The 24,153-nt window shown below is 40.4% G+C and overlaps 2 protein-coding genes across 3 annotated transcripts in view; both read right to left on the reverse strand.

The window, feature by feature from the left end:
• Positions 1-1,953, reverse strand: part of PSEN1 (presenilin 1) — a 32,960-nt gene extending 31,007 nt beyond the window's left edge. Inside the window, exon 1 of the mRNA XM_066639131.1 lies at positions 1,882-1,953. The gene's annotated coding sequence lies outside the window, so the exon portion shown is untranslated. The remainder of the gene's footprint in view (positions 1-1,881) is intronic.
• A 3,273-nt stretch (positions 1,954-5,226) lies between these two features.
• The window catches only part of RBM25 (RNA binding motif protein 25), a 47,597-nt gene continuing 28,670 nt past the window's right edge, over positions 5,227-24,153 (reverse strand). The window contains exons 8-19 of one of the 2 annotated variants that reach the window (XM_066631477.1): positions 22,877-22,930; positions 22,535-22,618; positions 18,505-18,785; positions 17,802-18,012; positions 17,220-17,309; positions 15,494-15,567; positions 13,157-13,307; positions 12,110-12,434; positions 11,449-11,723; positions 9,012-9,110; positions 7,769-7,816; positions 5,227-7,312 (exon numbers count right to left, since the gene is read on the reverse strand). In XM_066631477.1, coding sequence (XP_066487574.1) covers positions 7,220-7,312; positions 7,769-7,816; positions 9,012-9,110; positions 11,449-11,723; positions 12,110-12,434; positions 13,157-13,307; positions 15,494-15,567; positions 17,220-17,309; positions 17,802-18,012; positions 18,505-18,785; positions 22,535-22,618; positions 22,877-22,930 — 1,785 coding nt within the window. In that variant the 3' untranslated portion in view covers positions 5,227-7,219. The remainder of the gene's footprint in view (positions 7,313-7,768; positions 7,817-9,011; positions 9,111-11,448; positions 11,724-12,109; positions 12,435-13,156; positions 13,308-15,493; positions 15,568-17,219; positions 17,310-17,801; positions 18,013-18,504; positions 18,786-22,534; positions 22,619-22,876; positions 22,931-24,153) is intronic. The other variant, XM_066631479.1, reaches the window with a different exon arrangement.

The raw sequence follows: 24,153 nt of genomic DNA on the forward strand, positions 1-24,153 counted from the left end.
AGAATCAGTAGCTGGGCTACTACTGTTTCCCTGACAAAGGGATAGCTCTGTGCCATGGCCAACTGGCAGAAGACCATAAGAGCCCCATTGGATCAGGCCAAAGGCCCATCATGTCCAGCTTCCTGTATCTCACAGTGGCCCACCAGATGCCTCAGGGAGTACACAAGACAACAAGAGAGCTGCATCCTGGTACTGTCCGTTGCATCTGGCATTCTGATGTAGCCTACTTCCAAAACCAGGAGGTTGCACATACTCATCATGGCTTGTAACCTGAGATGGAACTTTTCCTCCAGAAATCCGTCCAATCTCCAAATGTAACAGGCACAAACTGAGAGAAAAATTGGGAGAGTTAGAAAGAAAACATTTCTTTATCCAGCATGTAATTAGTCTGTGGAACTCTTTGCCATAGGATGTGGTGATGGCATCTGCCCTAGATGTCTTTAAAAGGGGACTGGGCAGATTTCTGGAGGAAAAATCTACCACAGCTAACAAGCTGTGAAGGGTATATGCAACCTCCTGGTTTTATAGTAGCAAGGCAGTGGCACCAGAATGCAATTATCTTGTGTGCTCCCTGAAACATCTGGTGGGCTGCTGTGAGATACAGGAAGCTGGTCAAGATAGGCCTTTGATCTGATCCAATGGGGCTCTTAAACTGTTCTTAAACTGAAATAACAGCTTTCCCCATAGCTACATGTCTGTGCTGGGGGAGAAGCTGCATCTGATGGATTTCCACAGGTTGCAGAGAGTTGTTAAAAAGTTGCTGCACTTTCACCAGGACAAAGGTGAAGAGTTTTCACAATTCCAACCAACATCCAACTCTTTAGTGACAAGAGGGTTTTTTAAAGAGCAGACACTGAAGAGCCCCCAATTCTGAGGTTGTTTAAGTGGCATTAAGTTGTTAAGTGGCATTCTGGTGCCACTGCCTTGCACACAACCTTTCCCCACACGAACCTCTGCCCCATCTTTGCAGGCACATATGAGTATTCCAAACTGTGTCAGAGACAGGGCATATGTGTGAGACCTGGGATGGATCTGGGGGGATGCCATGGGTACATGACCACCACCCCCAATGTCATGCCAGTAGAAAAGGACGCCTGTCAGGATGAGAAGCAAAATTGGGTGCTAGGAGAATACTGTGAGGTGCTGACAAGACTGGCTGGAATGGAAACTCAGGTCTACCTGGCAGATTGATCTGGGCTCTAAATCTGGGTGGGAGAGTAAGTCACACAGAGGCCAAAGTTCAACTGGGAGCACAGGTCTAACCGCATGGAAGAGGGGGCTCAAGAAGACAGAGTCAGCCCAGGTGTATCTGCCAGGTACACCTGGGCTATAAAGCCTGGGCAGGAGGCCAAGTCTACCTGCCCAGCAAACCTCAGCCACGGAGGCCAAAGTTCAGATGGGAGCCCAGGTCTACCTGCCTGGAGGAGGCTGCTCCAGAGGGTGAGTCAGAGGAGGAGCCCAGATCTCCCTGCCGGGGAGACCTGGGCTCCAAGCCTGGGTGGAAGCCCAGGTCTACCCACCCAGCACAGAGGCCCAGGTCTACCTGCCTGGAAGAAGCAGCTGCAGAGGGCAGGGCCAGAGGGGGAGCCCAGGTCTACCTGCCCAGCAGGCGGCCAGGAGCCAGTTGGGAGCCCAGGCCTACCGCCTGGCTGGGCTGAGCCGAGCTCTGGAGCTCAGGGAGTGCCGAGCAGTGGCTCTGCCCGGGTGACCGCGGAGGGGCCGCTCTTCCTTCCACGCTGCAGGCGCAGAGACCGAGGGGCGGCGGCGGCGGCGGCTGCTTCCAGGGAGGCCCCCAGGGACGACGCTCGAGCGTGGGGGGCAGGGAGGACGCCCTCGAGAGCCTCTCCTCCCCCCGCAGGCTCTTCCACCCCGCCCCCTTACCTGCCACCTCAGGACCCGTCCCGCCGGTTTGTTTCCCTTCCGATCCGAGCGCAACCCCCGCCCCTCCCCCACCCCGGCCGCTTCCGGCCCAGGCCCCGCCCCCTTCGGAATCACCATCTCCGCTCGCCTCGCCCTCCAGGCGCGCGCCTGTGCGCCTGCGCAGCCCGCTTCAGCCTGCTACCTGAGCCTCTTCCGCCCCCTGGCGGGCGGCTGCTGTCCATCAAGGGCAAGCCCCGCCCTCCCCCCAACAGTTACAGCCACAGAAGAGTTGCGCATACGGTTGCATACTGTTGCGCATGCGCAGGGCGAGGCTGCCTCCTAGAGAAGGGAGAGCTCAGATTCCTCCAGACCAGGGGCTCCCAAAATCTGCAGCACCTGCTAGCACAACACGCTGTCAGCACCCACCTGGGCTCACCAGCCTTTAAGAAAAGGAGAACTAGAAAAAAATATTTTATTTAATTAATTTTTATATAATTAAAATTAATTTTATGTATTTAATTTTGTTTTACAATTTTAATTGATTTTTATTTGTTTAATTTCTAATTAATCACTAAATTGATAAGAACCTAAAAAGACCCTCACTTTCATTTCATTAATTAAAATTAATTTTAATTGGTTTTTACTTAATTAAATTAATATTTTAATTATTTAATTAATAGGTAATAAGAACCTGAAAAAGACCCTCAAACATTTTATTTAATAATTTTATTTGTTTGATTTTATTTAATCATAATTGGTTTTTATTTAGTTAATTCTAATTCATCAATATTTTAATTAATTAGTAATAATCAGAAAAAGACCCTCAAACATTCTATTTAACTAAAAATTAATTTCATTTAATTTTATTTAATCAAAAATTGTTTTTAATTAATTAATAAGCAATAATAACCAGAAAAAAATTTATCCCAATATTTACACATGCATGCAAACTGCAGGAGCTCAGCTCCTTGCAGGGCACTTAGCAACTACCTTGCAAACTGTAGGTGCTGAGGTCTTTGCAGGGTTAGCATCTGCAGTATCTGGTTTTTGAAAGGCCTCAGGGATTGAGCAAATTATTAAGACATGTTGGCATCCTTCAGTCTCAGAAGACTATGGTACTGCGCTCTGAATGGTGGTTCTGGAACAGTGTCCTCTCCAGTGCGTGGAGCCTGGGTATTTTATAAGTATTATAAAATACCTGTATAAATACCTGTATATACGTATATAAAGTAGATATGGAGGATAGATTGTTACCCGTGTGGCAAATCCCCCCTCTCCATGTTGCTGGAATGGTCCAACGGAAAGGAAGAAGCCAATACGGTTGGTTCACAGGAGTTGCCAGAACATGACTGTTGTTCAGCCATGAACTTCCTCAGGGACTGCGGCTCTGGATTTTGCCTTGAGGTTGACTCCTGAAGCCTTTTCCATAACTAGATGTTGCCACAAGGCAGTGGAGGTTTGGGATCAGTTTTTCTTCTCTCAGATGAGCTGCCTTCCCAGGCTATCAAGTCCCATCTATCTGGTGGCTGTTTAGTCACCTCTTACAAGTACAGCCAAACTGAGGGCCTATTCTTATCCCCCAGCCCCCAGGAGAATAAGTGTTTTTTTTTTTAATAAGAACATTTTAATAAGAACATAAGAGCCCTGCTGGACCAGGCCATAGGCCCATCTAGTCCAGCTTCCTGTATCTCACAGCAGCCCACCAAATGCCCCAGAGAGCACACCAGAAAACAAGAGGCCTGCATCCTGGTGCCCTGCCTTGCATCTGGCATTCTGACATAGTCCATTTCTAAAATCAGGGGGTTGCACATACACAACATGGCTTGTAACCTATAATGGATTTTTCCTCCAGAAACTTGTCCAATCCCCTTTTAAATTCATTAGCTGATCTTTCCTTCACCCTTTGGTGACCCACCACTGGGTCCCAACCCAGAATTTGGGGAACCATGGATCTAGACTTGTACAGTATGCTTGTGTTGGCACAAGGGTAATCAAATCTGAAACGTTATTATGTTACATGTTTTCCACAAATTTGATCTAGTATTAATTTTGGAGGTGGGTTTCATGTGGCTACTGCTGGAAAAAAAGGCAACTGGGGGAACATGATTTAGAATTATAAAATTATGCATGAGGTGGATAGAATTCTTTTCCCTCTCACACAACACCCAGAACCAGAGTACATCCACTAAAATTGAATATTGGGAGAGTTAGAACAGGCAAGAGAAAATATTCACCCAGCATGTAATTAGTCTGTAGAACCCCTTGCCACAGGATGTGGTGATGGTGTCTGGCTAAGATGCCTTTAAAAGGGGATTGGAGAGATGTTTGGAGGAAAAGTCCATCATAGTCAACAGAAGTCCACAAACTACAATGGGTATATGCAACCATCTGGTTTTAGAAATATGTTATATCCCTGAATGAGATGCAATGGAGTGGCAACAGGATGCAGTTATCTTACTGTCTTGTGTGTGCTCCCCGAGACATCTAGGGGGGCAACTGTTCATGCAACAGCAGACGCTGGACTAGATGGGCCTTTGGTTTGATCCAGCATAGCTCTTATGAAAACTAGGGTGCCCAGATCCTAGCCCAGCATATATGGGGGTGGGGAGGGGGGGACCCTTAACTTGCTACGTTAATTCAAAACCAATCATATAAGTCAAACAAATTAATGGTTGCCTTCACCAGGGGCTTTATCACAACCACCTTGAAACACTGAAGTAAAAGAAGAAGCCTGTTTCAACCAGACCATTCTCTCACGGTAGGATGGGCTTCTGCTTTCTTCTCTGATAACACAGGCTAACACACATTTTGCTTCCTTAAACATTACACCAATTCCTGGGTATATTTGGGGTGCAGATTCCAAAAATGGCATCCGTTTTGCCCGATCATGTCTAGGTCTAGAGACATGGCATAGCCTCTTTAGTGAATGGTTCAAGCAGCTTCCTCATGAGGAATGCTATGCCATGTCTCTAGAATTAGACATGATCGGGCAAAACGGATGCCATTTTTGGAATCTGCACCCCAAATTCATATCAACCACCATAAAGTTTGGGAAAAACTTTTCTGACCCTCAATTTTGTAGGCCTGTGTAATAAGATTGCTATAACATTGATCTGTGGAACCCTTTACACTTCTGAAAATTATTGCAGAACAAAAGAGCTTGGGTCCTATTTATAAATTTCTACCTTTAGAATTGAAAACTAAATAAAAATAAAATTTTGTATTTTTTCCAAAACACATTTTATTTTTAGTGAGAAAAGTGGCATTATTTTATTTACATTTTTGCAAAGTTCTTTAATGTCTGGTTTACTACCATGAGAAAAGCAGGCTTCCTACGAGAGGCAGTGAAAACATTGTGTGCATGCAGTTTAACCCTCAATATTGGCATTAAAACATATAGGAACAGGGCTTGCAGAATAATTATTTTGGGAAGAGCAGGCTTGTGATACAAGCTACTTGCTAAGGAACTTGCTTTCAAATAAGTATGACTCAACTGCATCCACAGCTGTTCATGAAGATAGCCTCAAAGGATCCCTCCCAAGGCACTGAGAGAGAACAGGATTTGAGCATGCATAGGGCAAGCTGTGCAGGTGCTTGCAAGTAAAGTTGGTTTTTATTGATTCTTGCTCTGAGAAGGAAGAGCCATACTCCTCTCCTTGCTAGGAAGACTTTTCCTGTCACTTCTGTTAACAGGCAGCAGTTCCTGCCTGCCCTCTTTTACAGCACTCCTTCCCCTTTCACATGGACTCTAGAGAAGATGAGAGCAGGAAAGCGACCCTGTGAGCTGGCGCTTGCAAGACCTGTTCCTTTCCACCCTTGCCTAGTCTGTTGAACTCCTTGCCACAGGAAGTAGTGATGCATCTTGCCTAGATGCCTTTAAGAGGGGATTGGACACATTTCTGGAGGAAAAGTTCATTTCATGGAACCCTGTTTGCACATCGAGAATGCCATTACATCAAGCTGCAACTATTTGTGACTTCCTGAAATGAAACAAATGCTGAGAAGCGATACACCCTGAGAGGTAATTCAAATAATCCAAGTCCAGATCAAATATATACATTTTTAATATCTGAAATATTTACATGGTGGAACCTTTATATGATCCCATTTGTTAAGAACAGTTCTCGGATGTCTTCTTATAATGCAAGAAATCATTAACACAGGGTCACAGTTATGCCTTCTAAATAAGTCAACCTGTATCCTTCCCATTAAAGAGATATCAGAGAAGCAGTACTAAAAAACTGAGACAAGTTTTGCTTCCTGGAAAGTACTCATCCTGCAATAGAAGGCCCATAGCATACAGTCTTTTTACTTATGTATGAGATTTAAAAAATGAAGTTTACAGTACATTGTTATTTATACCACATCAGCATATGTATAAAACCCATAGAGTAAGAGGGCAGGAAATATCACCCTTTATCAATCCAACAGACAGGTTACAGTACAAAAAAGAATAAAGTCACAGCCAACTTGATGGCTTACATAAGAACAAATTTCTCCATCGTTCAAAAACATATGATTTAGCATTGTAAACTGTTGTGCTCAAGTTACATCTTTATACCTTTTCTTTCCACAAGTATTCCAGACTGGCATATGAATTTTCTTTTAAATAAAACAGCACATGTTTAATACACCAGGTCTGCCTTAGGAGGAGGGCTATAGTCAAATAATTTTGTGCACTAGTTTTTGTTTTTTAAAAAAACAAACTATGTTATGTATGAAGTTGTGGTATGAGCTGAACAGAATAAAAGGTTTCCTGTAATGAATGAGCAGGAGGGAGTAACTTTACAAGGATGTTTAAGTTAATGCAATTCCACCATGTTTCCTACAGATTCATCTAGAAATAACACAAAGTTCAACAAGGGAGAAAGTTCATATCCATGCAGATGAGAACTCTGTGCCAGCAAAATGACTTCCATCCATTTTTAGAATTTCAAAGTTTATTCCCATCTTTTAAATGGGGAAGGGAAAGAAGAGGTTGATGCGTGTACACAAAATTCAGTTATTTTGGTATGTAGTAAGCGCAGATTTTTCTAGGACATGGGTCTTCTTAATATTTACAAGAAACGATTTAAAAGATCATCAATGTCAGCATACTGCAGTTGCACTTTATAAACCATACCTGTAACTGTACATGGCAAATGAAAAAAACAACCAATGCAGGATTTAGATAATTACAACCAAGGAAGCCAAGAAGTGGGAGAGGGGGTCTCAGTGTAAGAGGATAAAAAAATTCACATTGTCTATGTTTAAGAAAAAAACACGTCTCACAAATGTCTGAGGACAGAGAAATTTCAAAGTTCTTCAATGATGGGGAAAAAAAGTTGAAATGGTACCCTAATAACCAAAAGAGGATTCTTTATTTCACTAGACCAATCTTTTTCGCTTCTGTTTCATATATCAATAATCTCCACATTTTTACTATAAAAACTTCAGCTTCTTCATCAAGTACCTGCAAAGAGATGAAAGAGAATCAGGTTTGGTATTATCATTAAAAAGCAGGTTGCATCCCAAGTGTTTCTTCTGTTCAAAGACAAAGCTCTATTTGTGCAAGAGGGGAGGAACAATTGTTGCCAATCTCCCTTTCACTCTACAGCCCACTTGTACCCCCAAATATCTGCTCTCGAAGGTCCCCCAACTCTCAGAAGTAGTTGTTCAGGGACTGCAGAAGGAAACTGGAGAAAATCCTCCATCCTGAAACTGGTAAAAATTCTCTGCCCCCCCTACAGAAAACAGAGCTCCTTCTGAAAACTGAAGTACTTAGGATACAACCCAGTACCACAAGACTCTTTGAAAGCATTTGAAAGGAAGTTTTTTTTTTTTTTTTTTTTTAAAAAGGTATTTGTAAGAAGCTTCCAAGTTTACATAAATTAGAAATTCTGGATTTGGCATTTTCCCCTTTATTTACCATAGCAACATCATCCAAGATGCTTTGTGGTGAACTGTGAGCCATAACCTGAAAGAGAGATGCAGAGAAGTTGAGAAAGCAGCATTCGAAAGGTTCTAAAAAAAAAATATCGCACATTTGCTAAACAACAATGGTATTATAGCACTTGCTAACAAAACTGTAGCAGGAAGTAAACTGACAAAGCAAACTGACAAGCAAATCTCTCAAAAGCCAGACAATTGCTTTTTTATTTAAAAGTTACCTTTTTCTTTTACAAATCCAACAGTAAGTACATTACCCTTGAATTATTTTAACCCAGTTCAGTTAATCTGAGATGGTTAAGGAGAGGACAAATGCAACCTGTGTTGCCCTGTCTCAGGCTCGGACACTGTTTGGCACTATAGTTGCAGCAGACCACCGTTCCCAACATATTACAAATGCACAAAGCTCTAGCTCAGTGATTTCCAAACTTTTTAGCATCAGGACCCACTTTTTTGAACAACACTATTGTAGCAATTTTCAGTCTTTTTCATCTCATGACACACTGATAAGGCACTAAAATTGTCAAGGCACACCATCAGGTTTTGGACAATTGTCAAGGCACGCGATGCTGTCAGTGGGGGACTCACATGGCCCTACTAATAAATGACCTTCCCTCAAATTGCTGTGGTGCACTTGTGGACCACTTGAGGTGCACCAGTGTGCCATGGTACAGTGGTTGAAAATGGATGCTCTACCGGGGCCCACCTAGGTTAACCAGATTTTTAAAAAAGGTCTAGAAAGAAATTTTTTTTTTAATAATCAGAAAAAGATCCTTAAACATTTATCTCCCTATATTTACAGGTGCCTGCAAACTGCAGCAGCTGAGCTCTTTATAGGGTAATTAGCAGCTACAGTATCTGATTTTTGAATAGTCTCAAACCTTTTGAGCAACTTAGTTAGCTGATCCATCACCCTTTGGCGACCCATCAAAAATCAGATCGCGACCAACCATTGGGTCCTAACTCAGTTTGGTAACCACTGTCCCAGATATTGGGGTGCACACTACCATCACCATTTGACCCTGCAGTTTTACTGATACCATCAAATAAAAACTAAAAAACCCAGAATATGCTCTACATTAGGGCACAGAACACAACACACAACATGTATGTGTATTTTCCAATAGCTTCTGTGAGTAATCATCATAAAATGGAAATATAGTCAGGGAAAAATATAGTACATTCCACCCAAAAACATGTTTATAAGATAAAGCTACATCCACCTTTGAGCAAACAAAGTCTACTAGTGTTGCTTCTTCTTCACCAATATATTCTATTATTTTCTTGTTGATCCATGGTCTAATTCTACGTTCCATTAAAGTCTAGGAAAAAAAGGAGAATAATTTCAGATACAATTACACCTTTCAGTTATTGCACCATACAACTTTTTCATCCTTTGCGTGGAGTCCAGTGCCAGCCAGTGGGTTCAATCTGAACATTTTCTTTCATTCGCAGAAGAAGCACCATTCGTGCAAAAGGCAGAAGGACAATTTTCATCACTTTCTTCTTCCCTCTGCAGCCCTTGTAACCACTAAAAATGTGTTCTGGAGGGTTCTGGGAACCTCAGGAACACATTTCTGGGGAGTACAAGGAAGGAGCAGAAGTAACAGAAAATTGGTTATTTAATTGGTTTAAATAATCCTCTCTCCCCCTGCGGAAATGGAGCCTCCTGTTGGTGGAAGAAATTTGCTTTTTAGCAATAATCCAAATTAGGACTGTAAGTGTATAAGGATTTTGTATCAGTAAATAAAACAAGTAAAAACCTTGAAATTGTAATTGGACAATTTCAATTTCAAAAGTAAAGAGGTGGACAGACCTCTTTACTTTTTGAAACTATTTTGGTTCTATTACCAAATAGAATTGTATTGTATTACTATAATACAAAATGAAAAAGGATTAAAATGGGTTTATACAATCATAACTTGTATTAAACTACTAATTATTATTAAGATTATATTTGAAATAAGTACAAATGGTCCGCATCTTATGCAAGGGTTATGTTCTGATATTAGTGTATAGAGATAAGACTGCTTAGTCGAAACTCCCTGTCGCAAACTTAAGGGGGGTTTGGGATGCTCAGAGTTCTTGGTTCTCGAACCCTAAAGCCTTCAAGGCCCCCTGTTCAGTAGTTCTGCCACCACCCTGTACGCGCCAGTGTCTCAGACCAGGGACACTGAGACCCTCTAGGCTTAATTCTATCCCTTGCAAGCACTGAGTGCTTTCTCCAATTAAAACTTCAGTCCTCAAGTTACTAGACCTCAATGAGCACTTGTTAGCTTGCTGAATGGCTAAGCAGGATTCTGAACCTTTGTCCCCAACAGACAATGAAACAACTTAGTAAAATAGATTTTAGTTTATTAAGTACATAAGGTTACATAAGTTGGTAAATGCTAGAGGCATAAACATCTAGGAAACATATCAGCAATAAAATAATAAAGCTAGCTGGCTATCTCTATTAATACCTATCTCTCACCTGGGTCAGTTACTCTTGTAGATCTCTTAGCTCCAGGCTACCTGTGAGGCCAGATGCCCATGTTGGACAATGGAGCTCACAGCGTGCAGGATGTTGCACCCAAAACCTCTGTCCAAGAAGGAACCGGACACACCCCTTTGGGCCTCATTATTATACTTCTTATGCTAATAGTACTGATGTGACTTCATACTTATTTAGAATGTCCAATCAGAAACTTTTGAGGACAGAACCTTCTCGAAGTGGGCCTGGTTGCTAGCCCTCTTAGTTCTTACCCCTCCCAACTTGAGATCCACAGCTGCATTTCATCAGCTTGATAAGGCACCATTCTGTCTGCAAAAGTGCTACATTCCAATGGGTTGTAATTCTTGTTGTCTGTCCTTTCTGGCCAGCAGAGGAGAGACAACAATCTTTGTGTTTGTTTACTCACATTCTTGCAGCTAGGAACTGCTAGCAACTTCTCTGTTACTGACTTAGTTTGGTTCAGGCTCCACATGCTAACCAAGGCCTATCATGTACATATTCACGACACTCCCTTAAATCTAATACATACTGTCTCTTTGAGAATGAAATTCACCATATGAGAGACATGCAGGAACTGAAGGAACAGCAGCTTCATTCTTTCATTTCAGTCTTGCTCTGGGGCATAAACAGTTTAAGTTGAATGGCTGGTGTAAGCTGAATCACCTTGACTATTTAAATTACTGGTTCTCTCTCTCTTTAGGGGGTAGGGGCAAGCAAGTATACTTGAACTTGCACAAGTCAATGTGTGAGATGTGGGCTGACTGAACATGCATTAATAAGAGCTATCCCACCAGAGGAGCTCCCCAAGTTCCCTGAAAAATCACTCCTGGGGGTTGTGGGACTCTCAGGAAAGGTGTGAGATGCAGGACGGAAGGGTCACAGACAAGTGGAACCCCCCCCCCCAAACCATGCTGAGGGAGGGTCCATAAGTGGAGCACTGTTCACAGAAACAGTTTGCAGAGACTTCTCCCTCCAAACTCAGTCTCCTGCACCACACTCCATACTGTTCGCAAAGATCTCCCGACTCTCTGGAATGGTATTCCATGGGGTTTGGGGAGCTGTTGGGAAAGGTACTTTGCACTCGTACAGCTGCACAAACTCTCCGTAGGATACAACCTAATGACTTACAGATCACACTCAAAGACTATGTAAAATTTCACACTCACTGAATCCACAATAGACCAGTCAAGAGGATAAGCAAAGAGCTCTGGTTTGGCTGTGGGTATTTTCTCAATTAGACTCTTAATGTGTTTGCGCTTCTCTTCAGTATTGACATTGCCTTTGGAGGAGGCCTTGTCTTCATCGCCATAATCCAAAGGCACCAATTTCCTTTTTCGGGGCATGTCATCACTGTCTTCATCTTCAAACTTATTGAACACACTGTCCACAGTGAGCTTCTTTCTTTTCACAGCATTGGGTTGGTTGGGACTATTGCAGGCACCTACAATATAAAAGGCATCTAAAATTATTTCATTCTGATACACCTAAGCACCAATTATCCTGGAAATTCTGCAGAATTAAAGGTAAGTTTTCAGAATTAGAAGATAATATGAACAAATTAAAAAGATGAGAGAAGAAAGATCAGTTGTGAAGCAAAGAAACCAGGGTTAAACTTTTTTCCTATTCTGTAATTTACTAATTTATTGTACTTCTCCTGCACTCAAATTAATCAACAGTCAAATATTGGAAAGGTTTGAAGGGGGAGGGCAAAAAACACAGACATTTGCTTACGAATTTTCAGTGTGGCAAGGCTGTAGAGCAGCTTCCTATCTTTTCTGTCCAAATACTCCAAAGGGGAAACAAAGAGCAAAAATAAAACACACTTGCCCAATTTGAGACTAAGTCCTATTTTTGGCCTATATTCTTCTGGCTGCTGCTGATCAGGTGAGTTTTCATGTGGGATAATGATGCCACAGGGAGATTCATCTCCAGGGGTGTTGGGAGTTGCATTGCCACTTGCTGAAGAAACAGATGGAGCAGAGCTGATGGGTCGAAGGGTTGGTTTAAGGCAAGGTTTTTGCTCTGGCTCTTCTTCCTCTTCTTCGGGTTCTTCCCTCTTCTCTTCTTTTTCTTGTTTTTCTTCCTCCTCTTCCTCAGATTCCGGTTCCTGTTTGGTTTGCGGCTGTCTACGTCTTTCAGCTTCTTGCTCCATCTGTGGAAAAAGAGGAAAATTCATTGAATAAGTAAAGTGTTACGAAACCAAAATTGTGGTCTTGTACAATTACCTTCATAAAACAGATCCTTTGAAAAATTAAATAGGTTAACAAGTCAAGTTGTTCCCATACAAGAATAACCCTAATTAACACACCTTTAAAAAGCCCAGTTATATTTGTATTTGTAAGAAATAATTCAGATTAACAATATTGTGATATATAAAGACATTCTAAAAGTGGAGAGTGGAGAACCTGTGGCCTTTTGGGGAACCAGTTGTGGCCTTTTGTGTATTTGTACACAAATACTAAATGTGCCTTTTGTTTCATGACAGAACACCAAATTCAGGATATTTTTTTGGGGGGGGGGGGTAACTTTTATTCTTTTCTGTCAGTGGATGCTTGGTGATTGGTGAACTGGCAACCACCCAGTGACCCACATCACAGGCCTAAGAGCTTCTTAGGGAAAGAAATGTAGCATGTTAAATAAAAATGTATGTTTTTTCTAGTTAAGAAAAATAACGAATTTTATAAAAAATAAATAAAATGTGGCCTAATATAAAAAGGTTCCCCACTTGCAGTAAACCTAAAACAGCTCTCCACAAGAGCATGAAAATAAATCCAGGACATGTCAATGGAAAGGTAAATTACAAATCTCTAGTTTACCAACCTTCAACTAAGAAAACCAGTGCATGTTCCCTTTGCCACAACAGCAGTCTCTTACCCTCTGCAACTCTGCATCTGGATCTGGGTGTCCTTCTGCCAGAAGGCGTTGCCTAATTTCTTCCAACTCTTCCTTCTCTCTTTTCCTATCCCGTTCATCTGCTTCCATTTCTTTCTCTCTGTCTCGCAATCTCTTCTGCAGAGCACTTCCCCTGTAACATGCATTCACAGTTGGCTTACAAATTCTTGCAACAAGTTTCCCTATTAACATTCACCAAAAGAAAAACACACTATGAAGTCTTATATTTCATTCTCTGAATTCCAGAGAGAACCTTTCTGGACTGAGCAGTAGTTGTCCACCTGCTTCTTAGAATCTTGATTGTTAACAGAAAATGTCATGAAAGAATACCAACTTTAAATCAATTACCATATTCTGTATTTATCATAGCTTTCAAATGACAAAAAACTTCCTTATGCTTCCAATAGAAACTTATTTGAATTTACTGGGTGTTTTTCACTGCGGTTCATATTTACTGGCATTTGTTTACTGATTAATCTTATCTTTATTACATTTTCTAAAGGCTTCCAAATTATACATCACAGCTTAGCAAAACACACATCACAGAACTGGAAAATACCTACAAGTTCAAGTCCAACTCCCCAATCCAGGAAGTCTACACCTGCAACATCTCTGATGGATGGCTATCCAGCCTCTGCTTAAAAACCTCTAACAATGGAGAGTCTACTACCTTCTGAGGCAGACTTGTTCTATTGCCAAACAGTTCTTGCTGTCCAGAGAAATGAACAAATCCACTCCATCCTCCGCATGACAGCACCTCAGATATTTGCATAGTTACCATGTCACCTTTTAACCAACTCTTCTCCAAAGGAAACTTGCCCCAAATCCTCAAACCTTTCCTCATAGCACTCCAGCCCCCTCACCATCTTAAGTTGCCCAACTCCAAATCTCTTCCAATCTCAAGTGCCCAGACTACTGCTATCTGAAATTGTAGTATTACTATAAACTGGTAGTACTGCTTTTCCAACAAGTACTAATCAATGGCTTCCTTTCAGCATGCCACAGGGCTCTGTCTTGGTGTTGTTTTTGTATGATGTTTTTATAAATGATTTGGCTGAGGGCATCAAATGTGTAGATGATACAAAGCAGGGGGAGAGTAAGGGATAGCTAACACCACAGAATTCAAATCTGTTTTGACAGACTCCATCAATCCAATGGAAACAGATGTAAAGTCCAGCATGTAAGTACAAATAAAAAAATCACAGGTACTAGTACTTGATGGGGAACACCTGTCATAGTAGCAGCATATGTGAAAAAGAACTAGGTGCCAGAATGGGATACAAGCTGAATAAGAACCAGCAGTGTGCTGCAGGTGCAAAAAAAAAATAAAAAAATGATGTAATGTTGGGCTGTGTTAACAACCTAGAATCCAAATCATGAGAAGCAATCATCTGGTTCTGGGCACCACATTTTCAACATGGATGTTGATAAGCTGAAACAGGTTTAAAGGAGATGAGGGGCATGGAAATAAGTTCATATGAAAAAACAGTTACAAGAATCTAGACTGGAGAAGTGAAGACTATGCGGAGATATGACTGCTATCTTCAATTATCTGAAAGGCTGTAAAGTGAAAGAAAGGAAGGACTTACTCTCTATGCCTCCCAAGGGCTAGAACCAACAAACTGAAACTACAGAAAAGTAAATTCAGGTTAAACATGAGGAAGAATTTCCTAATTGTAAGAGCTGTAGCAGGCTCACCTTCATTGGAAGTTTTCAAGCAGAAGTTGGACAGCTATTTGTTAATGCTGTAGTAGTTGCCTGCACTGAGCAGGTGGTTGGACTAGGTGATTTACCACCAAAGTCCCTTTCAACTCAAATGATCAATGATTGATGAATTATGTATGGATTTTATAATCTATGATTTTATGGAGTGCAGATTGGTCATCAAAAGCTTCTTTGGAAAGTGGATGGAACATTGCCCTTTCATGCAAAGGGTCCTTCTGCTGGAATGGAAAGAGTCCTTCCTTTTGCTTGAGGAAGGGGTTTCTAGCAATGGACCGTGCTCCAAGACATCTTATGATACCATATGAGCCTGGACAGAACTGACTAAACATTAAACTAAACAAGAACCATTACATTGCTGTATTCCACTGTTGGGACTGGCAAAACGTAAGATCGGTCGTGGGAAAATGCAGAGGTACTCAGCCATCATCAATTTTTCTTATATTGTGTGCCTCATTGGAGTATGTAAATTATTTCCTTCATCACTATAGCAGAACACACACTTTCCTGTTAACACGTATAGCCTTTTCACCCAAGAGAAATTTAATGAATCTAGAGACAAACAGCTGATCTGCTTCAGCGATACACAAAGCATACCTGTAATATTTTGGATCATCTCTGTCATCATCGTAATCTTCTAAAAATTCTTTTAGACGTTTAGCTTCTTTTGCCTATAAAAATCAAAAACATTTAATATCTTTCATCTTAATAAAATGGGGTTTTTTGATACTATTTTTCCAGGTCACCATCCTTGAACAGAAACTACTAAACAGAAGGTTTTCTCTACTTGAAAGATAGCACACCCTTGCTTTGTTTTAAGTATCAGTATTGGTTTGTTTTCCCACTGACTGGGGTAGTACTGCTTTCTTATAAGCTACTGAATACCCTGACACATTAACTTCCCAGTCTTTTTTCGGTCTCTCCCCCTCCAACACACAGGACTGGAAAGACAGTGATTGAAAGTTAATATTTCTTAGTGAGCCAAAGGGATTATTTTTGTGAAATGCTTGCTATTGAGTTGACTCAAGTAGACTAAAAATTAAGGCTAGAATCTGAAGAATCACATAATTCTGCATGTGGGCATGTGTTTTAGCAGCTCCTCAGGCCACATGGCAATCTATTTGTGAAACTGAGAAGCAGTCTTATAGCTTTTGTGGATGTGTGTGTCGGTATGTTCAAAAAAAGAAAAATGCTGGTGGCAAAGGATGGCAAAAGCCAAGTGTGCAATCTGTTAAGTCTCAAGATGATGATTCAGGAAGCTCTTTGCAGACAAACTGAGTTGAATTTTGGCCAATGAAAAACATAAGTATACTGCGATTCAGAATCCATGGGCAGTTTCCCTGTGAAACTATAAGCTACCAGTGATAATTTAAATCTGTCTCTAGAGCAGGTTAAAACTCACAGGGCCCATATAAGCAGACAGCAGATAAAAAACAAAAACATAACAGCCATATTAGCAAAGCTTGAGATTAATTGTACCCCTGCTAGCTGGGCAAAGGGGAATCTTTTAAAGCGGCGGTTCTCATATTAGGATGGAGAGAGCAATTAACCCTATTCCCTAATCCCAGCATAGTTTCTCCCTTGTGTATATTTTAAAATTGTGAGCTCCCTTGGGGACAGGAACCATCTTCACGCACTCCTTTTCCTATGCCAGTCACTTTGGAAACTATTCTATTGAAAAGCAGTACATATGGCTTTAAATAATGCACAAAAGTTTGATTCCAATACAAAGCATTTCTGAATTTTCACTTTAAAAACAAACAGCTGAGAAGTAGGTAGATTGCAGCAATACAATAAAAGTGGTGAGCACTTTTGTATGCACTACAACTTTCCAATTTTCTTGCAGCTGTATAACTACTCAGATATATGCTTACTCTCAAGCATAGATTTTGGCCCTAATCATTACACTGGACAATGCATAATTTGCCTCTGAAATGAAAATTGCTAATCTTTAGTAATTTCAATATCCTGAACACAGAAACGACAATGAAATCTGTCAATTGGCTATAGTTTAGGAGAAACTAAATGCATGGCATACATAGGTGGTGGGAATAACAAGGACATTTACCAGGAACTGTCTACTGTGAATTTCTCACAAACCGTAGGCAATTTTGCATTTTCACTGTCATATTCATATCCAGCACCTCTAAAAACAATAAGGAATGACTAATTTTGTGGACAGTGTTATTTGCTGACATTCCATTTTAGGATACTAACACATAGGAATAGAACATACTTCACAATGCTGGTATTGTCTGCCTGCACAGAGATTCTGCCACTGAGGCATTTCATGAAAGAACTGCAAGTGTCTTGAAACCCTTACCATTTCCCTTCTTCTTTCTTCTTCCCTCTCAGCTTCTTTTTCATATTCTCTAGCTTTCTTCCGTTCTCTGATCTCCCAGTTTTTAAGACGCTGAAACAAAATAATCTATTTACTTTTCATGTAAAGTCTAGCTTTACATTTGAGAACAGCAAATTTACTCACAATCGAAAGCCTTTAATTATGTCAACGTAGAATTCTGCTCCATTGAACACCAATTCTGTAGAATGTTTTGAAACTTGTTGAAAAATTTAACAAAGTATTAGAATGCAGACAGCGCTCAAGACTTCTATCATAAAATACATACCCTAAAACTCACTCTAATTAAAGAGTTAAGGGGTTTGATCCTATTGGTCTTGAAAAAGTTCTTTTAGCAAGTCAGGGATTTTCTGCCCCCTCTATCCTTCCACTGAAGTCATTCAAGTATGAGTAACTGTTGGAAACTCATGGCATGTGGGTCTACACCTGAAACAGGAATTCATTGAAGCAGCAGGCACCTCTCCCCCACATGAGTAGAAGTACCTTCCTTTGGTGCTAGGGTCCCTTTGAATCCAACCCATAAATTAGAAATGCCTCCACAGATACCTCTTGATAAGCAGCTTCCTTTTCACGCAGCTTCCTTTCCAGTTTGCGCCGCTCATAGGCATCTTCTTCATCCTCTTCTCTATCCCTTTTCTTGTCCTTTTCTCGTTCCCGCTCTCGTTCTCTTTCCCTTTCCCGCTCTCGTTCCCGCTCTCTTTCCCGTTCCCTCTCTCGTTCTCTTTCCCGTTCCCTCTCTCTGTCTCTGCTTTTCTCTCTGTGGACAAATATCACAACAAATTACTAACAGACATAATTTTCAACATTTAAGAATGTACTGCCGATGATAATATCCAATTAAATTTAACTTACAAGAAGCTCTCACATCAAATGACACTTTAAAAAAAAAAACTGATTTACAGCCAACTCACTGAGTAAAGCTCAAACTTCTGTTATTTTTTCATGTTAGCCACACTCTTGCGTGTGTGTTGTCAGTAGACAAATTTCCTTCTGGCAGTACACAATACATCTGCTGGCTTCACATTACTACAGAACGATTAGTATGAGTGTGACTTTACTGACTGACAATCCATATGAATCGGGCTGTGGAACAAGGCATTGGTGCAAAATAATATCTGATACACCAACACCCATGATTCATTGTATGTTGATCTTTTGAAAGACGGATTATAGTCAAGGATTATATCCCTTGGAAAACAAATATAGCAAAGTTATTAACAAGCACTCATCATAGTGTAGTAATATTTACCTAGATCTGCTACGATCTTTATTGCGATCCGAACTTCTTTCACGGTCTCTGTCCCGATCTCTTTCCCTGTCCCGGTCTCTGTCTTTAGTACGGTCCCGATCTCTATCCCGTTCTCGTTCACGCTCCCGTTCTTTCTCCTTCTCCCGTTCACGCTCCCTCTCCCTCTCTCGTTCACGCTCCCTTCTCTCTCTTTCACGCTCCCGTTCCCTCTCTCTTTCACGCCGTTCTTTTTCAATTTCTTGTCTCTCTTTCTCTTTTTTGCCTTTTTCCTCCTCCAATTTCTAGAAACCAAGAGGATTTTGAAAATTAATTGGAAGTTATAGTTGGAGGCCCCACCCCACCACCATTCACAACACCCAAGGCTGGTAGTGAGCATGTCAAAGTCACCAATACTTTAACATTTAAATATTAAGTAGTTTGCTTTCATCTCATAAGAATGCAAAATTCTGATTTCAATAATAAGGCTAGATTTCGTGCAAAAAGCATATATAGTTTCTCACACAAACCAGCAACCTCCAACCTCGGCCCTAAGAGCAATGCTTGCTTTTTATATACTTAACGTAGAGCATTGCCTGTAACAGTTCACAGAACTACTGACCCCTAAAAGACAGAAGGAAACTTCAGCACAAGCAAGCTGAAATTTTAGCTGACAAGTGTTTATCCTGTTCATCTATGCAGATAATTTAGGACCACGCTAACAGGGACAAAACAGCCAAAGACTGCATACAAAATGCAGCTAAACCAAATTCATCTTATATAAGCATTGGAAGTAAGTTATCTCAGCTGCAGTGGCATATATATCTAGAATTGTTTAGAGGGGTACATTTTCCCCAACCACTATAACTTCTTTCCCCTCTCCCCAGATGTTTGTTATTGTTGTTGAAACAGACATTGCTGAAGTATCAGGCACAAAGAATGGGAGCCTCAATTTACTCTTCATAAAGAAGGGAAAAGGTTGGAAATCACATATAGGAGACAGATTAAAAAACTATCCAGTAGAGTTTTATGGAATTTGTATGAGTGCACTTTTAATTGAAAAATACATGCCCTATAACCAAAGTTCCTATAATGACAATAGAAAAATACTACTAAAATGATACATAAATCTATCCTTGGAAGCAATTGGTGAGTGTTAACTTACAGATGCTGTGCTAGGACATGGACCGCCAACACTGGATTAACCTTGCCTACAAGCTATATTTCTGGGAGGAAGAGCAAGTACATGGTTCACAAATAAAAAAAAGGAAACATATGCCAAATATCACCCTGATGGATGCCAAAATACTATGGGTATGATACCTCTGCATGCAGGTACTCTGCCAAGAGAAAGCCACATAATGCATATCAGAGCCTTGTTTTTCCTCCTCTCTCCCTTCTTGGTGCATGCAATCAGTGTATCAGAAGTTACAGGGAATAGGGGGCTTGCGCATGCCTCTCAAGTCCCTGCCTAGCCCACTCCCTCATGAAATGTGAACAGATTGCATTTCTTGATTGAGTGGAAGGTACAGGCTGGAGGGCTCATGGAGGCACACAGGAACCTCCCATTCCCTGCAATGGCCTGGTGCAGTGTTCCCATGCACTAGAAGGAAGGGAACTCAGCTCTGCTTTGCCTTATAGGGAGATCTTTGTGCATGGGCACAGCACCAGCATGAGGGAAAGTTCATGCCCCATTTTATGCAGTTGAGCAAGGGGAAAAGAACAAAATCAAACCACACAGGTTCACCCCACTTGGCACCATTTTTACCATCACTGCACTAAATTAAACTGGAACAATAAAGTGTGCATATATTTTTCTCTTAAAGCAAAGAATTAAGACAATGTTTAAAAAATCTTACCTGTCTGACAGTCTTCTGGTATGCACTCATGGGCCAGAGAACCAAAACAGGGTCACAGCAAAAAACAAGAGGTCAATATATCTAACCACCTTATTAAATGGTACTGAAATATAGGCAAGATGGTGTTAGATACACTGAACTCACAAAAGAAAAGGGGTACTCAAGAATACAGCTATTTTGAGGAAAAGGTGGAAGTACACAGATGCGGGAATATGGCAACCCAATTCTAAATGGAGTATTGTATAAATATGCTATAAATATCTAAATATTGTATAATTTCATCTAACATGGCATATTACTATATGCTATCTCAACTTTCAAACAGAACTTACCTCAAATTGTATACTTTTATAGAAAAGCTTATATCCTGAAATGGTTGATACTTACAATTATATTAGTTGTTCCAATAAAAGGGTCTTTGGTTAAGTTCCTAGATTCCCCCCCCCTTTAAAATTTCTTTTGAAGTAAAAAAAAAATCATAATCTTTTTCCTTTGCTGGGATTGCCTTGAAGGCTTTGTTTTAAGCTTCTCTTCTTTAAAAGCCAATCACGGGAATAATTGAAAATTTAAGTAAAAGGCTGCTTAAATGTAAATAAGGAGATGAAGTTGGAAATGAGATGGGAAAAGGATGAAAGATATGCTCATGTAATGGGAAGAGAGGATACATGGAAAAATCATAAACTCTTACCTGAGATTCTCTTCAGACTCATCTGTGCTGTAAATGGACGCCCCCTGCAATGCTGTACCCTAACAGTCTGATTATTGTTTTGTAAATTCTAACCAAAAAACATGCAAAGGTTCACTGCGCTCACTAGCCAGCCCCTTTTTAAAAACCCACCCAATATATGATGGCCATTTTATATTAGAATTAGTCCCATCTATTTTTTAATTCGAAATATCCCCCAATAAGACAGATCAAAGGCAATAAAATGCCCAATTGCTTCTGAAAAAGTGAAGCATTTTTTGTTTTTGTTTTTTAAACCACATTATTTTTTTAAATGTTTTAGACTTGATGGGGCTTGGAAATAAGATTATGTTTCACCACTGACCAGTTCTACACATCTTCTGGAACAGATATCCTCAGGTTCTCATTCCCATGTTATACTGGAATATTTTGCACTGCCAGCAATGTACATCCATTTTTGTTTTAAAGTTATATATGCAAATAAGCATGGCCCTGTAACCAGAGTACATTTCACCATTTTGTACCTTCAAACCATTGCATCAATATTAAACAAACAAAAAGCACTCATTTCAGGGGTGAACACTTCACTGGGAATGAAGTACTCCGGCCTCTGTGGGCTAAATTATTTCCTTAGAAGCTAAACACCAAGATACAGTGCATGCATTGTTTGTATTTCATCACCCTTACCACCCATCCCAACCAGAATGCATTCATAAATTCACATTACAGAAACGTCTGCAAGTGGGAACCCTGAGGTACAATTTGCAAACACATTTCCAAGCCAGTTACCCCTTTGCATATTTTTCTGAGGGGGCATCCATAAATAATAAAAAAAAACAGAAGCTCATACTTACATCCTATTCCATGTTACTTTCCAAGCTGTGTGTTTCATCTTGAATTAGTCACCATATGATCTCTATCATAATGGTGGGGGTCAATGAATAGATTAGCTTTATGGGAATTTACAGTTCTTCCATGCATCTAAATTGTGGTATAGTCTGGTAACCACTAACCTAATTTATTTTACCCCCATTCTCATCTCAGATCTGCTACATGAAATCTTTAAATTTAAGTTAAGCACTAGAGCTCAGTTAAGCATTAGAGCTCAGTAAAGCAATGATTTTGAATTATGTTTTACAGTTGCCTGGATATTGCAGCAACTGTTTTATACAAATAGCCCAGTTTAATTGTTTGGTCCTACGGCAATGATTTTAACTGCTTTGGATTAATTTTACAAAAAACAGGGTAGAAAGTTGTTGCTTTTTAAAAAATGTGTCCACGTTAACAGTAGACTGCAATGTAATTGTTATAAATTTTTTTAAAGTACAAACTATTAGATCACTTCAGTGGGAAATTGTCTGCTGGTTTTAGATACACATTGTGCCTATTATAAAAAAAGTTTAAGTGATAAGGCCATGTGCTGGTAAATTTTCTAAAGAGGGCAAGGGAAGGGACACTTGACTTTGTAAAGCTAATACTGTACAAATTGCAAAAAAAAAAAGACTACTACCTTGTGTGTATCTCTGAATTTACTGATCTCTCGTGATATCAGGTCCCTTTTGTCTTCTTCCATCTCTATAGCATTTATATCTTCCTACAAAAAAAAGGAGGGAAGGGGGAACAGGAGATAAAATATTAAAACCCATCTGTACAGACACAGGAGAACCAAAAGAAAAGCTGAAGGTTAGATGTTTTGTACCAGTCTTGTAAGAGATAAACAAAGGCCTTCTGCAGTACCAAACCTCACAGTCTGATGTTAAATGAATGAAAAAAAAATCAGATGGACACGAGTCACAAATCTGGTAACTAGCAGTAAACATAGTCATTGTTAAAGCCTACAATGTAAACGAACCTTGGTGATGAGTGGATAAGGTATCAGTGGGGCCACTGGAAATCTGCGGAAAATCTGCGGAAAAATCCACGGAGATTTTTTTTGTTTAAAAATAGATTGCACACTACTCTGAAAAAAAACAATGTTCTGTATGTTTGTAGAATAAGCAATATTGTATTGCTGTGACCACTGGTCTTTGACTCAACAAAATTACAGAAGAACCTCGCTAATTCTCCTTTTACTGATCTGCTTCTCAGCAAAGGTTTAATGGGTGCCACCTCACATGGGCAAGTCTTCATTTAAATTGCAGGACATTAATGTACTAGAAATGTTGCAAGCTAAACTGTGCTTGTTAATAAGTGGCCAGTACTTTTGGTGGTATTTTAAGTCTGGTTGTTTCTTACTCGCTAATTCGCAAAATTCAACAAATCTCAAAAGGGGATTCCCAATAGTTACTGCAAATTAGCGAGGTTCCCCTACATCTAAAATCAAGGGGAAGATTCCACTTGCCATTTCTTTCCCCACAATCCTGAATCTCCCACACCATTCCTCATCTTTTCAACCAACAGAATGGGCAAGGGAACCAACTGTAATTATAACATTCAATAAATAGGGCAACAGTGTCTCAAACCCAGAGTTTCACAGCACCCACCCCAATTTGGTACTCTCCCCCAACATGCACCATGCTGAGAGTCAACGATAAGGGGCGAGAACACACTCATCTCTCATCTGTATCCCTAGAAATTAAAGGTACACTTTCCCCTTTCCCAAGGAGTGGAAAGATAAGGGCACAGTTCTATGGTTCTCTGTTCTGATAAACCACACTAATTTAAAGTTCAGCTGAGTTAGGTCTGATTGTAGATCACTCTACACTAACAATATCAGAAGAGAAAGTTGAACATTCAGTTCTTGTAAACTTGATTTGCAAAGAGAAACCCTACCAGCACCCATGCCTCTCAAGACCATTGCATTGCTTGTTTATATACAGAAACACAATCTGTAGCATGGGTAAAATTAAGAGAGAGAGAATTTGTTTAAAAAGAGGTAGGGAATGCAAAAACTTCAGTGCAAGACTTAATCCTCATTGTAGCTGGAGGCTAAATATACAGGTGTGCTTTTCTTGCACAAGTCTTTCAGCACTACGCCTGCAGCCACAGCTGCTTTACTGCTGTTAACAATATAGTATAGAGGCAAAAAGGCAGCTTAGTATGACTGAAAACCCAAACCAAAATTCACCTCTGCAATTGAATAACGGAAATCACAATTTGTTTCCAAATCTTAGTCATATTGTTATTACT

This window comes from Tiliqua scincoides, chromosome 1 (genome assembly GCF_035046505.1).
Source record: "Tiliqua scincoides isolate rTilSci1 chromosome 1, rTilSci1.hap2, whole genome shotgun sequence".
NCBI classification, from domain to species: domain Eukaryota; kingdom Metazoa; phylum Chordata; class Lepidosauria; order Squamata; family Scincidae; genus Tiliqua; species Tiliqua scincoides.